We start from the raw sequence: 18,586 nt of genomic DNA, 5'->3' as shown, positions 1-18,586 counted from the left end.
GCAGCAATAAATAACATTCATCACATTCTGTATTGTAAATGCTGTATCTATATATATATGAAGAAATTGTGCTATTTAAAAATAAGTGCTCAGCAAGATCTTTTTTCACTCACCTCCTAGAGTAATGAAAATAAAGACAAAAATAAATGGCAACTAATCAAACGTAAAACCTTTTCCACAACAAAAGAAACATTAAACAAGACAAAGACAACTGTGAGAATGGGAGAATATTTTTCCAAATGAAGCAACGGACAAAGGATTAATCTGTGAAATAATCAAGCACTTCATGCAGCTCAATATAAAAAAAAATCCAATTAAAAGATTGGCAGATGATCTACATAGACATTTCTCCAAAGAAAACATACAAATATTCAACAAACACGGGAAAAGATGACCCCCACCACTAATTATTAGGGAAATAGAAATATAAACTATAATGAGGTATCACTTCACACTGGGCAGAAGGGTCATCATCAAAAATCTTCAAGAATAAAGGCTGGAGAGGGTAGGAGAAAAGGGAATGCACTTACAGAGTTGGTGGGAATGTAAATTGGTACAACCACTATGCAAAACAATACGGAGGTTCCTTACAAAATAAAAAAGAACTACTGTATGACACAGCAATCTCCTTCTTGGGTATATATCCAGAGAAAACCATAATTCAAAAAGATACATGCACTGTAGCATTCACTGCAGGACTGTTTACAATAACCATGACATGGAAGCAACCTACAGATCCATTAACAGACGCAAGAATAAAGAAGCTGCGGTACGTATATGCAATGGAATATTGTTCTTGTTATTTTGTTGCCAAGTTGTGTCTCACTCTATTGCAACTCCAAGGACTGCAGCTACCCAGAAACCTTAGTCCATGGGATTTCCCAGGTAAGAATACTGGAGTGTATTGCCACTTCCTTCTTTGGGGTACCTTCCTGACCCAGAGATTGAACCCATGCTCTTGCAATGGCAGGTGGATTTTTTCCCACTGACCCACCAGGGAAACCTGGTGGAATATTACTCAGCCATAAAAAGGAACAAAATTGGGTCACTGGTAGAGACATGGATGGACCTAGAGAGTGTTATACAGAGAGAAAGAAATCAAAACAGAAAAACAAATATTGAATATTAATGTATATATGTGGGATTGAGAAAAATGGTATAGATGATCCTATTTACAAAGCAGAAATGGAGACACAGATATAGAGAACAAATGTATGGATACCAAGGGGGAAAGGGTTAGGGTGGGAGGAACTGGAATACTGGGATTGACACATACACACTATAGATACTCCGTATAAAATAGACAACCATTGGGAATATACTGTATAGCACAGGGAATTCTACTTAATTCACTGGAGTGTCCTCAATGTGAGGGAAATCCAAACTGAGAGGATATATGCATAGGAATGTCTGATTGCTTTTACTATGAAACAAGCTAACACACCATTTTAAAGCAACATACTACAATAAAAATTAGTAAAAAAAATAATAATAACGTAAAACAAATACATTCTTTTCTCTTTGTTGCCCGTAATTCTAAATAGTGACTGAAAATGTGCTTTTATTTAGACATTCCTTGATTTTCCAAAGAAAAAAGCAAAGGAAATCAAATTTTTTCTTCAGAGTGAGAGAGTCAATTCCTAGGTAGGTTGATAAGAAGTCCAGGGACCTAGAGGAGGTGGAGGAGGAGGAGAAAGGGGTCTGGAGCCTTGGAGAAGGAGAAAGGGGTGTGGAGCTCTCAAGGAGAAAGTTCTTTTCTACATTGCTTTACCTTAGTCAATATAACAATGTATCTTGCTGGAGGACATGGTTCTCCTTAAGCAGTGCTTCTATCCACATAGATAAGAGAACATAACCATGACAAAGACTCACTTTCATGTCACTGGCCCCTGAGACAGGCAGCCAAGAGAGTGACCTCTAGCCTGAGGGGTGTTCCTGGAGCTAGAGTTTCGCCTCTCTTCCAAAAGTGCTCTTAGAAGCTTTCTAGAGAGGCTTGCCTAGTCTAGCAAGACTAAGCGATTCTATACATGGGGTCTAAGTAAAAGTACACAATAACTGCATGGATCACAAGTCCCTTGAAAGTCTGTCATCTGACAGATTAGGTTATTAGTTCTAATTCCCCATGCATTTATGAAATGTTCAACGAGACTAGGCAAAGCTGACCAAGAAAGGAAAACGTTCGGTCGACATGCTTCGCCCATTTCTGGCTGCTCCCCTCGCGGGGATGTTGGGTGTCTCTTGGCAGTGGCAGGTCAGTTAACACCCCCTACAAGACTCCTGTCTTGGGGGCTTCCTTCAGTCATTACGAGGCACCGTGAAACCCCAGAGCAGGGCTCATCACTCACTTCACCCAGGGCATATCATTCATTCACACAAGCACATCGAAGAGTTAGTAAAGTAAAGCAGAATGCGTGTATAATGAGAAAGCAGAGAGGCTAGAGCTCGGAGTGTTCTTACCTTGTCCTGAAGATCCTGGACGAGCTCCCAAGATGATAGCTTACAGTGAACGATATTAGCTTAGGAACCAGGGACCAGGCTTGATCACTGGAGAGCTTTTGTGTAGCAGAGTTCTACTAACGTAAGAAAAGGGACAGAGAAAACTTCTGACACAGACATCAGAAGGGAGATGGAGAATGCCCCCTAGCTAGACTTAACAAGGCCTTATATACTTTTTTCAGACCCATTCCCACAACCAGCATCTTAAATTAACAAGATTAGATTGAACAATAGGAAGATCTTCCTAGACCCACTCCCATAATGTACATTTTAAGATGACAGGTTTAGTCAGAAGTCTCTTGTAACCATGACATGGTTTGCGATCATGAGGTGTTTGAGGACACAGATGGGAAACTTCAGGATCTGGTCAGATTGGAAATGAAATGGGCTTCTTCCTTTAGTAGTGCTAGCTCTTCGCAGACCATAGAAGGATCTCTGATGGCTTCTGTCTCATCTCCTTACATATTTCTTTTGTGGAAGCTGTGGAAATGAACTGGAAAGATTGGCCCTAGTAGCGTGAGGACAAAAATCACTCTTTCCTCACTGGCCAACCCTCCACAACCTCTTTTACTATCACATATAGTGGCATGGTTACACTCAGAAGGGACATCTTGGTTGTTGTTCTTCCCTTTATGACTCACCGCTTCTACTGTGGTCAGGACTGTACTCAGGAATGTGCATAGGGATGTGAAAGATGAAGGCTTCCCCTAGGAGTCCTCGCTTGGGAAACATTCTGGGAAAACTACTCTGGTCCAGCCCAGGTGGCATCAGAGAAAAGGGCAAATCTATCAAACAAAGGCCTTGGTGGTAAGGAACTAGAAATCAATCTGGGTTGCCATCAGGTCTACCCCTGGTGCAAATCCACCCCACCTCGGTGGTAAAACTGGGAGGGACAATCAAGACGCCTGCATTGGTGAAGGACAGACTACATCTGACCAGGAAAGGAAAGCTTTGGTGGAGAGTCTGTCTGCATCCCCATCTAGAGCAGGGAAGGACGCTTCCAGTGGAAAAAAGCCACGGCTTTGGATGCCGCTTTTTTCTCTCTTACAGATGGGAGTTAGCAGTTTCAAAACCACTCCTTTAAAATGTATTTAAGAAATAAAGATGCTGGGACAAGTGTGATCCTCCAGAGTTTAGAAATATAGGCCTGATCTTCTTCTGTGATACAGAATGGCCACACTATCCTTTGGAAGACAGGGAATGATGACCTGTTGAAGGTTCTCAATTATTACTGTTTTACAACTAGACCAGTTCTGTAGAACATAAGGGAAATGGGTTCCTTATGTGTTGTTCTTTATCTCTCTGTGAGACATGCCTGACTTATGTTCTAAGGGTACAGATTTGGGTGTGAAACTTTCAGCTCCCTCCTGTTCTCTTACTTTGCCCCTTTATCTGGGGCTCCCAATTGAAGAGGCTGAGAATCAGGCCACCCTTCTAGGAGGGGTTGCCTCAGTCTCGGTAGAATTTCAAACAGTCCCATTTGCGGTCGAAACTATTCAGACGATGCAAAATGTACACAGAAGACTTTACAGGACTAACTTTACTTTATGACCTTACTTGGTGAGACGTAATGTATGTCTTGGGACAAAACTGACTCCTGACTCGCAAACTTGAGTTTTGGTGGAAGCTAGCAATGCTGGGTGGAGGAAGCACAAGCTGGGATCAAGAATGCTGGGAGAAATTTCAATAACCTCAGATATGCAGATGACACCACCCTTATGGTAGAAAGTGAAAAAGAAATAAAGAGCCTCTTGATGAAAGTAAAAGAAGAGAGTTTAAAAGTTGGGATAAAGCTCAACATTCAGAGAACTTAAGATTATGGCATCCGGTCCCATCACTTCATGGCAAATAACTGGGGAAACAGTGGAAACAGTGGCTGACTTTAATTTTGGGGGCTCCAAGATCACAGCAAATGGTGATTGCAGCCATGGAATTAAAAGACGCTCACTCGTTGAAAGGAGAGTTATGACCAACATAGACAGCATATTAAAAAGGAGAGACATTACTTTGCCAACAAAGGTCCATCTAGTCAAGGCTATGGTTTTTCCAGTGGTCATGTATGGATGTGATTGTTGGACTGTGAAGAAATCTGAGCCCTGAAGAATGATGCTTTTGATCTGTGGTGTGGAGAAGACTCTTGAGAGTCCCTTGGACTGCAAAGAGATCCAATCAGTCTCTCCTAAAGGGGATCAGTCCTGAGTGTTCATTGGAAGGACTGATGTTGAAGCTGAAGCTCCAATACTTTGGCCACCTGATGCAAAGAGCTGACTCATTAGAAAATACCCTGATGCTGGGAAAGATTGAGGACAGGAGGAGAAGGGGACGACAGAGGATGAGATGGTTGGATGGCATCACCGACTCAATGGACATGGGTTTGGATGGTCTCCGGGAGTTGGTCATGGACAGGGAGGCCTGGCGTGCTGTGGTTCATGGGGTCGCAAAGAGTCAGACACAACTGAGCGACTAAACTGAACTACTTTTGGAGATGAATGTCTTTACGTGAGACAAGGGGAACGAGGGAACACAAAATAGCCCTCCTTCCTACTGGGAGCCAAGTGGTTCCAATAACAGCTGAGCAAGCCCATGCTGAGACTTTAGACTATGCTAAGTTGGCCAATATAGAACAGGGAGAGAAGGAAACTTCTGGTAAATTCCTAGATAGACTATGGGAGGCTCTCTACACGTTTACTGATGTTGATCTCGAAAGTACAGAAGGAGAATGATCTTAAAGTATAGATTTCTCACTGAGTCAGCTCCAGATAGCTGCCATAAGTTACAAAAACAGGCATTTGTACCAAATCAGTCTTTAGAAAAACTGTTACCTCTGGCTCAGTTGGTATATTATAGTAGAGAATGTAAAGAGGAAAATAAGAGGCAAAAAAGAACCAGGCAAAAGATTGAAGCCCCAACAGTGGCTGTTAGATCTGCTCTGAAACAGCCTGAGGAAAAATGCCCAGAGGAACCCAATGAAAATGGATGGACTTGCTATTACTGTGGAAAGGAGGGGCATCTCCAGTGGGACTGCCCTCAGACATCTAAGCCACCCCTGGCTCCAGTTGGTCTGCAAAAGCCCACAGTGGACAAGAGACTGCCCTCCAAGATGTAGGCCCCAGGGGTCGGACTCTCAAGCCAATCTGGACTGAAGGTGCCCGGGAGGCCACACAAGCTCCTGTCCTAATTACATCTGAAGCACCCCGGGTATTAATAACTGTGAGGGGTCAATCAGTCAACTTCTGGACACTGAGGCAACTTTATCTGTGCTCCCTGAAGCCCCTGGCCCGCTTTCTTCCCGATCCACTACCATAATGGACTATGACCAGAGATATCCGCAAAGATTATGGGCAAGTTGTGGTGGGGAAATCTTGGCAGGGCCTAGAGATGAGAATCCACTTTGTGGCCTGGGGTCTCTGTCTGGCGCAGCAATCATTTGCTTAACAACATTCCCTTTTCCACCTCCGTGAGAATTGCTTTCCTATCTTTTCAAGTCCCAAACCACTACCATTAACATCTTCTTTTGCTTTCACACAGGGCTTTGGCCATGTTGGTGAGTTATTCCATTTTCCTGGGTCTCTTTCATGCATATGTGTTATTAAACTTTTATGTTACCCTATTAATCTGTCTCATGTCAATTTAATTCTTAGACCACACACAAAAACCTAGACGGGTAGAGGGAAATTTCATCCTCCCCCACATTAGGTACGTCTCACATATTTCTTTCTAAGTTCAAAATCCCTCTTAATGCGCTTTTCCATTACAAACTGGACAGCTAAGTATGTCATTAATGAGTTTACTCGTATTGATATAATTACATATTTCATTATGTCACAGAAATTTGTATTTATTTATTTATTTTGGGGGCAGTTAGGAATACTTATTTTATTTATTTAACTTTAGTGTTATATTGTTTTGAATACCAAAAACATTTTGTATTAGGGTATAGCCGAATAACAACATTGTGATAGTTTTAGGTGAACGCTGAAGGGACTCAGCCACACATATACATGTGCAATTTTTTCTATCTTTATTTTTTGAACCATGCTCTCTTTGCAAAATTTAATCCCCGAACATTCTGCATTCTTTTTGATCTAAAGGTAATTCTGCAAATTTTCCATGAGAGGTATTTACAATATTTCTTTGCAGTGTAATTATCTTATAATATTTTTATCTTTCCTTTTCAAAATATGGGTTTATATACTCTAAAACAGATTAAAAAACAGTTAATAAATCCAGTAGTTTTCCAAATACTGCCTTGCACTTGAACTGGCATTTCATTCTTGGAAATAGGACTTTTCATATTTTGACACATTATTATCTTGTTTCTATAATATGCTGCTGCTAAAGGTCTGAATGACTGGCTGACTCTTACATACTTTTTGAGCGAGTATACAGCAGTGCTGGATTGAAAGGCAGTTAACCCTACTATGCTTTATCATGTATTCTGTCACCTTTGCCCTTTTGGCAACTCCTACATTAGATATTCAAGGCTGAATGTGAACAGGTTCCTATACTTTTATCTTATCAAAAACCATTTCTGCTCCACATTCTGTATCTTTAATTTGTCAGAGTGTCAGCACATTAACAAGAAAATTCGCAAACTCTTTCGCATTTCACGCTAGTTTGAATGTCAAGGTATGGCACTCCTCATGTCATTTAAAAATACACACCTCTCAAGCCATCTGTACCCTGTGTTCTTGAAAAATGCACAGACTGGACACGGTTCCAGCCAATCTGCCACCCTGCAGTAAGGTTCTCCTGCTCTGCTGAGCTTTTGAAGAGATTCTCCTAACCTCCTAACATCACAATTAGCTACTGAACAACAATTGACAAGAGGATGTTGGAGCCCACCAAAAAGTGATACCTCACGTCCAAGGAAAAAGGAGAAGCTACAAGGAGACAGTAGGATGGGCGTGATCACATTGAAATTGAATCCTTTACCAGCCAGGTAGGTGACCCGCAAATGGGAGAAAAATAATACAAAAGAAGTTCTCATACTGTGGTTAAAATTCTAGGCCCCAGATTAGATGTCCCAACATGGGGATCCAACAAACAGAATGGGAATCCCCAGGGAATTTTACTTTGAAGGACAGTAGGATTTGATTACAGAACTCTCAGAGGATTGGGAGAAAAAGAGACTCTTGGAGGGCAAAAAGAAAAGCTTGAGTGCACCTGGATCCAGGGAAAATGAGCAGTGACATCACAAGAGACTGAGCCAAAGCTGCCTGTGAGTATCTAAGGGTTTCCTGCAGAGCTGAAGGGTCACACTGGCCTGCTGCGAGGACAGGCGAACTGCTAGCAGCATTCCTGGGAGGCATGTGTTGTCATGAGTCACTTTGGAGGTCACCTTTAGTCTTACCATAGAACCTGTAGACTCCAGGACTGAGCAGAGTCAGGAAACACAAGTAAAAGGGAAGGAGCACAGCTGCACTCATCAGCAGGAAACTGGATTAAAGATTTACTAAGCATTACCATGCCCACCAGAGCAAGAGTCAGGTTTCCCCATAGCCAGACCCTCCCATCAGCAAGCTTGCACAAGCCTCTTAAACTCATTTTTCAGAGGGCAGACAGAAGAAGCAAGAACTACAATCCCTAACTCTAGAACAAAACCACAATCACACCAAGCTAACCTAAATGATCTCATGGATCACACCCTTGATCTAACTCGAGAACCTACGGGCCAGGGCATGCAGGGCCACCCAAGGTGGACGGGTCAAGGTGGAGAGTTCTAAGCAAACGTGGTCCACTGGAGAAGAGAATAGCAAACCACGTCCACATCCTTGCCTGGAGAACCCCATGAACAGTATGAAAAGGCAAAAAGATATGGTACCAGAAGATAAGCCCACACAAGTAGGTAGGTGTCTATTATAATATTGGGGAAGAGCCCAGAAATAGCTCCAGAAAAATGAAGAGACTGGGCCAAAGTCAAAATGATGTTCAGTTGTGGTTGTGTCTGGTGGTAAAAGTAACGTCCCATGCTGTAAGAACAGTACTGCATAGGAACCTGGGACATTAGGTGAATCAATGGAAACTGGACGTGGACAAGAAGGAGATGGCAAGAGTGACCATCGACATTTTAGAAATCAGAGAACTAACATGGATGGGAAAGGGCGAGTTTGACTGAGATGACCACTACATCTGTGGGCAAATATCCCTTAGAAGAGAGGGGTAGCCTCATAATAAAAAATAAAAGCCTGTGAAATGCAGTACTGGGTTGCAGTGTACATAAGGACAGAATGACCTTGGTTCATTTCTAAGGCAAAACATTCAGCATCACAGTAATCCAAGTCTATGCTCCAACCACAGATGCCAAAGAAGCTAAAGTCAAATGATTATATGAAATCCTATAACAACTTCTAGAGCTAAAAGCCCCAAAATGTGTTCTTTACATCATAGGGGATTGGAATGCAAAAGCAGATCCTCAATGGATAATTTGCTGCAGAAGATAGAAAAGCTCTACACAGTCAGCAAAAACAAGACCTGGAGCTGACTCTGGCTCAGATCATAAGCTCCTTATTGCAAATTTCAGGCTAAAATTGACGAAAGAAGGATAAATCACTAAGCCATTCAGATATGACTGAACCCATGTCTCATGATTATACAGTGGAGGTGTGGAATAGTTTCAAGGGGTTAGATCTGGAAGACAGAGTGCCTGAAGAACTAAAGATGGAGGATCAGAACGAGGTACAGGTGGTGGTGACCAAAACCTTCCCCAAGGAAAATAAATGCAACAAGGCAAAATGGTTGTCTGAGAAGGCTGTACAAATACGTGAGAAAAGAAGAGTAGTGAAAGGCAAAGAAGAAAAGGAAAGATATATGAATCTGAATGCAGATTTCCAAAGAACAGCAAGGAGAAATATGAAAGTGTTCTTAAGTGAACAATGCAAAGAAATAGAGGGAAGAAATAGAATGGGAAAGACTAGAGTTCTCTTCAAGAAAATTAAAGATAACAAGGGATCGTTTCATGCCAAGATGGGCACAATAAAGGACAGAAACACTAGGGATTGCACAGAAGCAAAAGATATTAAGATGAGGTGGCAAGGACACACAGAATTGTACAAACATGGTCTTAAAGACCCAGATAACAGTGATGGTGTGATCACTCACCAAGTGCCAGACGTCCTGTAGTGTGAAGTCAAGCGGGGCTTAGGAAGCATCTTTATGAACAAAGTTAGGGGAGGTGATGTTATTCCAGCTGAGGTATTTCAAACCCTAAAAGATGATGCTGTGAAAGTGCTGCACTCAATATGCCATCAAATTTGGAAAACTCAGCAGTGGGCACAATATTGGAAATGGTCAGCTTTCATTCCAACCTCAAAGAAGTGCAATGCCACGGAATGTTCAAACTATCATATAATTTCACTCATTTCACAAGGGAAATGCTAGGAAGGGAATGCTCAAAATCCTTCATGCTGTGCTTCAACAGAAGGTGAACCAAACACTTCAATCTGTACAAGCTGGATTCAGAAAAGGCAGAGGACCAGATTACATAGCCAATATCCATTGGAATAAACAAGGGAATTCCAGAAAAATGTCTACTGGTTTCATTATGCTAAAGTCTTTGCCTGTGTGGATCCAGCAAAGTGTGGAAAATTCTTAAAGACAAGGGAATACCAAACCAAATTACCTGACTTCTGAGAGGCCTGCATACAGGGTAAGAAGCAACAGTTAGAAGTGGACAAAGAACAACAGACTGGTTCCAAACTGGGAAAGGAGTAAGTCAAGGTGGTATATGGTCACCCTGCTTATTAAAGCTATCTGTAGAGTACAGCATGCACATTTATGGGCTGGATGAAACACAAGCTGAAATCAAATTGCTGGGAGAAATCTCAACACCCTCAGATACGCATAGGATACCACCCTTATGGCAGAAAGTCAAGTGGAACTAAAGAGACTCTTGAGGAGGGTGAAAGGGGAGAGTGAAAAAGCTGGCTTAAAACTCAACATTCAAGAAACTAAGATCACGGCATCTGGTCCCAACACGTCATGGCAAACAGATGGGGAAAAAGTAGAAACAATGTAAGATTTAATTTTCTTCTCCAAAATCACTGTGGAGGGTGAATGCAGCCATGACGGTGGTGGTGGTGGTTTAGTCACTAAGTCTTGTCCACCTCTTGAGACCCCATGGGCTGTAGCCTGCCAGGCTCCTCTGTCAATGGGATTGTCTAGGCATGAATACTGAAGTGGGTTCCCATTTCCTTCTCCAGGGGATCTTCCTGACCCAGGAATTGACCCCAGATCTCCTGCACTGCAGGCAGATTCTTTACCAACTGAGCTACGAGGGAAGCCCCAAATTAAAAGACGCCATGAAGTTAAAAGACGCTTATTCCTTGCAAGAGAAGCTATGACAAACCTAGATCATGTAATAAAAAGCAGAGAGATCACATTGCCAAAAGAGGTGTGTCTAGTCAAAGCTATGTTTTTCCCTGTGGTCATGTGTGGATGTGAGCACTAGACCGTAAAGAAGGCTAAGCGCTGAAAAATTGATGCTTTTGAATTGTGGTGCTGGAGAAGACTCTTGAGAGTGCCCTGGACAGAAAAGAGATTCAACCAGTCATTGCTGAAGGGAATCAACCCTGAATATTCATGGGAATATCTGATGCTGAAGTTGAAACTAAAACTTTTGGCCACCTGATCAGAAGAGCCGACTCATTGGAAAAGATGCTATTGTCAGGAAAGATTGAAGGGAAAAAGAAAAGGAGGCAGCAGAGGATGAGATGGTTGGATGGCATCACTGACTGGATGGACATTAGTTTGAACCAAGTCCAGGACATGGTGAAAGATAGGGAGCTTGGCGTGCTACAGATCATGGGGTCACAGTCAGAGATGACTGAGCAACTGAACGAAAACAACACAGAACTGCCAAATAAAAGTAAAACAAACTGTAAACAATGGACAATAGTTAATAACACCATATTGATATTAGTTGCTCAGTTTTAACAAAAGAACTTGTATCAGTTGAAACAATCCAAGATGTTAAAAACAAAAGATGCTAAGTGGAGGAAGAGACTGGCTCTATAGGAACTCTGTACACTACCTGCTTAAATGTCTGTAGTCCTAAATCTGCTCTTTAAAAATAATACAGGTGCTCATAAGACAAGATGCTCACCATTCATTATGAAAGAAATGCAAAGCAAAGCTACAATGTTGTATCACCTCACACTTGCCAGAAAGCCTATCATAAAAAATCTAGAAACAATAAATGATGAAGCATCATGGAGAAAAGAGAACCCTCTTGCACTTTGAGGGGGAATGTAAACTGATACAGCCACTATGGAGAACAGTATGGAGCTTCCTTTAACAACTAGAAATAAAACTACCCTATGACTCAGCAATCCCACTACTGGGCATACACACTGACAAAGCCATACTTGAAAAGATTCATGGACCGCACTGTTTCTTCCAGCACTGTTTACAATAGCTAGGGCATGGAAGCAACCACCTCAACTTCCACTGACGGATGAATAGTTACAGAAGTTGTGCTCGATATATACAATGGAATATTACTCAACCATAAAAAGTAACAGATTTAAGTCAGTTGTAGTGAGGTGGATGCACCTAGAGTCTGTTATACAGAGTGAAGTAAGTCAGAAAAAGAACAAAATATATTGCATATTAACACATTCATATGGAATCTAGAAAATGGCACTTAGGAATCTATTTGCAGGGTAGGAATACAGACACACATAGAGAAAAGACGTGGACACAGCAAGGGAAGGAGAGAGAGGGACAAATTGAGAGTGGCAATGACATATGTGCACGACCATGTGTACAAGAGATAGCTAACGGTGATGCTGTATAACAGAGGGAGCTCAGACTGCTGTTCTTTGACAACCTAGAGGGCTGAGATGGGGGTGGCTTGAGGGATGCTCACGGGGAGGGGGGATATATGTATACATATAGCTGCTTCATACTGTTGTACAACAGAAACTAACACATTATAAAGCAATTATCCTCCAATTAAAATTTTTCATAAATGCACTACTGATTTAAAATGTAGAAAAAATCTCGACAAGAACACATAGCCAGTACAGACCTATATACAACAATGCCAAATGAATATGAGACAGGAACAATGAAAGGCAAAAGAGAATGTAAGAATCTGTCCTCGAATTAAAAATCTTAGGAAACATGCAAATAAAATATTCAAATAATTAAATAACTTGAGCTATCTGGTATAAAATAGTTCACCATAGCAAAATCAAGAGTCTGGCCTGGAAGAATCAACAATTACTTAGATCAGATAATAGAAAATACACCATAAACAAAGCAACCATACACAAAATGTACCTACAAGGAAACCTCAGAACAATGTATACATTCCACATGGAGGCAACAAGAGTGTCCTGAAAACCTTAGGAGAAAGAAGTCGCAAACAGAATAGTATGTTATGTGCATTCATGAGGAGCAGATATTGTGAGACTGTCGATGTTCCTTAGCTCCTTTACAGATCTACTATTGTCAGACCAGCTGAGACCACAATCAAACATGGGCTGCTGATTCCTGTACCTAGAATAAACCATGGAAAACTTATACAAGGGCTAAAGAGAACTAGTAAAAGAAGCAAAAACACAAAACTAAATAATCCCTGAGGGAAAATAAGTCTCCAATGGACTTGACCCTGTGAGTGCCAAGGTGAGGGAGTACTTGGAGACTGACAAGGGGTGTGCAGCCTACAAGGGAAGCAGACAACAGGATCAGCTGCGAAAGGCTTTGAAGTTCAGCCCTTGATTCTTCCACTGTGCCCTGGGGCCTTGACTCTCTATAGCCTCACTGAAGGAATCAGAGGTAGCATCTCAGAGCTCCCATGCCAAGACCATGGGGCACAAAACTTTGGGTTGGATGTGGCAGTATGGCCCAGAGGTCATAAATTAGCCAGCACAAACTTTCTTAGTGGATGACAACTAGCCTTTTTAAGTGTTCACCTTAATAGACTATCACACGGGGACTAAAAGAGAAAACTTAATACCACAGAAATTGTACCAAGGGACAGAAATTCACCTCAGAACTTTCGAGCAATGCCCCTGCAGTCGACTAAGAGCCCACAGTGAGAACTGTCGGGCTTAGGAGCCCCTTCACTAACTCTGCTGGGATTTTGTGGGGCATGGTTGGGGACAGGGTTGGATTCATACCCGAAAGTAAAGGATTTCCAGGCCCTGCCAGCAGTCACTATGAACATCCTGAGTGAGATGTGAGAGGTTCCACACCACAGAAGGCAGTCTCTCATGCTTCCCTCTCAGTTCATCTTACCTGCAGCAGCCATTTCCTGGAAGCCTCAGGCAGAAGGGTCCAGAGGAGATGTACGTTCACTTCTCACCAGGAGTCTCAGGGCTTGACGTCTTCGATGTGAGGCCTTGTCCTCAGGTCAGCAGATGGGACAGAGCCCACCACTTACAGGGGCCAAGGGAAGACACGGAGAGTGGATGGAGCATCACTCAGCACAGAAGACGGGGCCCAAAAGTGCCCTTCCTGTCATTCTCAGGAGCTCCAGGAAGCCTGTTCGGCCAGGCCACAAACAATTCCTGCCGGAATGCTGACGAAAGCTAGAGCCTGAGATGGAGACTTGTAGACTCAGCTCAGTAGAGGGAAAGGATCCCCTAAGATTCAAGGAACGGGGCACATGCCCATCCTGCGGGACGCTCCCCCGGAACCCTGCCCACCCTGACCCCGCCTCTGCTGTCCGCCTGGAACACAGAATCACATGACCGGAAGTGACGACACACGCACACCCGCTGGGGCTGCGAAGCCATCTTTGACAGCTGCTGTCATCTTTGACAACTGCCGTGTAGGGGGCCCCACGGAGGACTCCCAGGTCTCATCAGGTGTCCAAGTGTGAGGTGACGTGACTTACAAATATGGGGACACACGTCCGGCACGGTCAAGCCTTTCCCTCTGAAAAGAGGGGGCCAGACAACCCTAGGCCACCTGCCCCTGCTCTCACACGGATGATTCGGGCCTGCATCTTAAGCCCCAAATTCATCCGCTTCACCCAGGTGGTCTCTGAGAGGACGGCTTCAGTCCGGGGCTTGTGGACTCCAATTCTACACAGTAGAGGGAAAGCCCTGAGCCCTGTAGCTAAAGAAGGGACCCTCGGGGGGGACTGTAGGGTCTCCACACCCCAGAACGGCGGCCACACGAAACCCCCACCCCCTGTGACTTGGCCTCAGAGCATCCGGGTAGGATCCGGGCAGCTCTAACATTTGTGGGGCACCCTCATTGCAATCTCGGATGCGGGATACACTGAGGGAGGAGGGTACCTCGGTCGGAGGGGTTCATAGCTGGTCAGAACAGGGAGGATGTCAGGGCTCAGGAGCAGCCAGGATGAGGACCATCCTCCCCGACACATGGGCGAATCAGCACCCACCCCTGTGGTCAGCACTTCTTCCAGCCAAACACAGGGAATGGAGGCTGCGGTCTGAGTGGGGTGCTTAGAGCTTGCTTGCAGAAGGGCGGGTCCTGGGACCCTTCGGTGGGAGGCTGAGTGCTCCCTTCTCTCCTCCAGAGTCACAGGGAAGGTGGCAGCATCAACTTCAGAACAGAAGAGGGAATGGGGCGGGTGCTAGAGGGTCGTTCCCCATTTTTCATCCTAACTCTGAATGTGAACTGAAAAGACATGCCTCCCCTGCCAGCCCCTTACAGGACCCCCTCTAATGCCCAGGCAGGGCTGTCTGGCTGCGCCCCAGGGCTTACTCTCACTTCCTCCTCAGGGGACTCAGGGAACAGGCTGTCCAGAACAGGAGACTTGTGGATCCTAGAGCAGTGGACTCAAGCCTCCCCTAAGAAGCAGGCTTGGTTTAAGCCGGGGATGACTCTCCCTGGTGAAGGTGCTCACAGCATTTCTTTGTCCTTCCTTAAGGTGCCCTCCTTGCCTGCCTTCCTAACTGCACGCCTCGTGCGGTCCCTGACCTCTGTCATCATGCCTCGGAAGCACAAAAACAAGTCTCATGGCCACGGGAAACACCACCAGGTCCAGGGGGAAGCTCAGGAGCCCCAGGCCAGTGCTGCTGCAGCCCCAGGAGAGGAGCGCCCCTCCTCCCCCTCTTCTGTCCCTCAGGGTTCTCCCCCGAGCTCCCCTGCTTCTGGCGATCCCCAGGAGCTTCAGGGAGCCATGGCCCCTAGCTGTCCTGATGCAGGGCCTTCCTGCGCAGGATCTGATGAAGGTGCCCAGGGCCCAGAGGAGGAAAGTGCAGATGCCGCCCAGTCAGCCCTGGTCGTTCGGAGCTTTCGCAGAGATCCTCTGAACAGGAAGGCCAGCATGCTGGTGGAGTTCCTGCTGGAGAAGTACAACAAGAAGGAGCCCATCACGCAGAATGCCCTGATGAAGGTCATCAGCAGCAAGTACAAGGAGCGCTTCCCTGAGATCCTGAGGAGAGCCTCTGAGCGCGTGGAGCTGGTGTTTGGCCTGGAGCTGAAGGAAGTCGACCGCAGCAGGAACATCTACACCCTCATCAACAAGTTCAGTCTCGGGGTAGAGGAAGGTTCACGTGGTGAGCGGGGGATGCCCAAGTCTGGTCTCCTCATGGCACTCCTGGGCATCATCTTTATGAAGGGTAACCGTGCCACCGAGGAGGAGGTCTGGGATTTCCTCAATGTGTTGGGGATCTATGATGGGAGGAATCACTCCATCTTTGGGGAGCCCAGAAAGCTCATCACCAAAGATCTGGTGGAGAAGGGGTACCTAATCTACCGCCGGGTGCCCAAAAGTGGTCCTCCGAGCTACGAGTTCCTGTGGGGCCCAAGAGCTCATGCTGAGACCAGTAAGATGAAGGTGTTGGAAGTTCTGGCCAAGATCCAGGATACGGTCCCGAGTTCCTTCCCAGACCTCTTTCATGAGGCTCTGAGAGATCAGGTGGAGAGAGCAGGGCTGAGAGGTGCTTCCATTCCTCCAGCTATGGCTAAGGCCAGTGCCCCTTCCAGGGCCAAGTCCTGCAGCTCCTCCCACATCTAGGGAGGGGGGCAGGGCACTTTGTGCCCTTTCTGTCTGAAGAGAACAGTCCACCTCTTCAATAGTGCAGGGTAGTATGTGTGGAGAGAACAAAACCCATATGTTGTTCACAGTTCTAAGTAGTATGGGAGTTTAGGTGCAGTTTTAACAAAATGTGTACGTTTTCCTTTTATCCATATGAATTATATGTAGTCAAAAATAGATGATCTAGGTAGGTAGGTAGAGGTGTTTTATATTTTTAAATGTTACTACTCTTCATAACCTTTATTGTGCTACAGAATCTAGGTTTATTAATGTCATGGATGTCATGTTTACTGCTGTTAGGTTTATGATTAGGAGTTCGTTATTTGTAAACAAGTTGAAAAGACTTCAGTATTTTCTTGGTGGTCCAGAATGAGGGAACATAATGTTGGAATAGAATTTTACTTGGAAATGTGTAAGAATCCTAAAGATTTCGGATCACAAAGCTTTCAGAGTAAATGCTGGTTTATTCTTCATTTGTCTTCTCTGTCCTCTTTCCTAGTAAAAGTTAATAACTTAGACTAAGATTTGCTTAGCTTATTCAAACTGTATGACACTTAAATGATAATAAAATAGAGTCTTTGCTCATCATTTTCTTTTTCTCCCAATTTATTTGATCATCTTCTGTTTAGAAGGCTTTCTTTCTTTTTTTTTTTTTTTATTTAGAAGTCTTTCTTATAGTACTGGGTTGGTAAGAAAATGACCAACCCCCTGCCCATGGAATTTTGAGTCTAGCAGCAGGTACCATATAAGGAAGGTGGTGAGGTAAGTCTAAGGAATAAACAAATCACAAATTAAACGGGGGGAGGTGTGGAAGAGGCGGCTCCAGATGAGAGCAAGCAAGTCTAAGTTACCTGATTAAGGCAGCACTGATTCTTGGGAAACATCTAGTTCTCGGTGGGAGGTAATTTTCAGTCCAGATGCATGGTGGGCTAGATGAAGCTGTGGCAGTGATGCCAGACACTCATATGATGGTTCTCAGAGGTGAGGCTGTAAACCTGGAATATATCTAAACCATATATTCACCATTATTTGGGGATATCAGGAAACCATAGGGAATGGAAGGGGCCCTGTGCACTTGAGCCAGTGCAAGTGAACCCTCAAACTACATGTTTTCATCAAAAGCTGTCCAGAGAGTTTCTGAGAAATAAGGCTTATACCCATTGAAGTGAGATGCCAAGATGTCACTGGACTGTCTCTGTTTTTCTGGGATGGGAGCATCACAGCTTGCTCTGTTCAACGGGCAGTTTAATTAGGTTATGTTGAGTGTAATTTGGCAAACTTTCAGGGAGGGCTCAATTGTTAGTGGCAATGGTTATTAAAATAGGGGTGGTTTGGATAAAAGGCACCTGAGAGAGAAATTGCTGGTCCTTGAGACAAATGAACCTGCATTTGCATCCATGTGGATAAGAGAATTTCACATCCATATTAAAACAGAAGCTCCAATAGGGAAAAACGGCTTAGTTTTACTTGCTTGGGAGCATTAGTGCCAATGTGGATTTGATTATTGGTTGAGGTTGCATATTCTCTAATATAGACTGGAAATAAAATTATGTGATGGACGTTTGCTATCATTTGGGGTAAAAATCATCTTCATAATTACTGCCATTCATTGAAAGTACCAAAGTTTGTCTCATACTGTGCCAGGTGATTTACATACATCACACGGGTCTGTGGTCCTACACGATAGACTTTTTCAAGCACACTTTGCAGATAAAGCAGCTGGAATAAAGAAGCTCAGATTCAAAGTTCATAAATGACAGGAACTGGAATGAACCCCGGCACCAAAATCCTCTAGAGCCCATACCATGCCACTCCTCCAGGATGAGGCCAACCTTGGGTCACTTCCTCTTTCTGATCACTAGTCCAAAAGGTATTTCACACGTTAAATAGCAGAATTTCCCAAGAAGTCTTTCAGAGAAGAGACAGGAATCAATGTAAAGATAGATGAATGAAGGCTGAGGAGACAAAAACCACATCATAACTGAAGTCACAGAGAGACTGGCCTGTGTCTGCTCTCAGAAGGCCAAGACAGGGCTGCCAGGCTGAGCATTCCCTCCCTTCTTCTCAGGGCTTGCAAGGACATGATCTTTGCTCTACATGGGTCACCTTAGGGTTAAAGAAACAGGA

At 44.1% G+C, this 18,586-nt stretch overlaps 1 protein-coding gene across 3 annotated transcripts in view; it reads left to right on the top strand.

Moving 5' to 3' along the window:
• Positions 1-16,783, top strand: part of LOC122435956 (melanoma-associated antigen B4-like) — a 51,355-nt gene extending 34,572 nt beyond the window's left edge. For 2 of the 3 annotated variants that reach the window (XM_043460062.1, XM_043460063.1), the window contains exon 2: positions 15,347-16,783. In XM_043460062.1, the coding sequence (XP_043315997.1) occupies positions 15,407-16,438 (1,032 nt within the window). In that variant the 5' untranslated portion in view covers positions 15,347-15,406 and the 3' untranslated portion in view covers positions 16,439-16,783. Of the gene's footprint in view, positions 1-14,381; positions 14,484-15,346 lie in introns of those variants that run through there. The other variant, XM_043460061.1, reaches the window with a different exon arrangement.
• The last annotated feature ends 1,803 nt before the right edge of the window (positions 16,784-18,586 follow it).

This window comes from Cervus canadensis, chromosome X, assembly GCF_019320065.1.
Source record: "Cervus canadensis isolate Bull #8, Minnesota chromosome X, ASM1932006v1, whole genome shotgun sequence".
Lineage (NCBI taxonomy): Eukaryota > Metazoa > Chordata > Mammalia > Artiodactyla > Cervidae > Cervus > Cervus canadensis.
The sequence above is the reverse complement of the archived record's forward strand: the minus strand, read 5'-3'. Positions and strand labels throughout refer to the sequence as shown.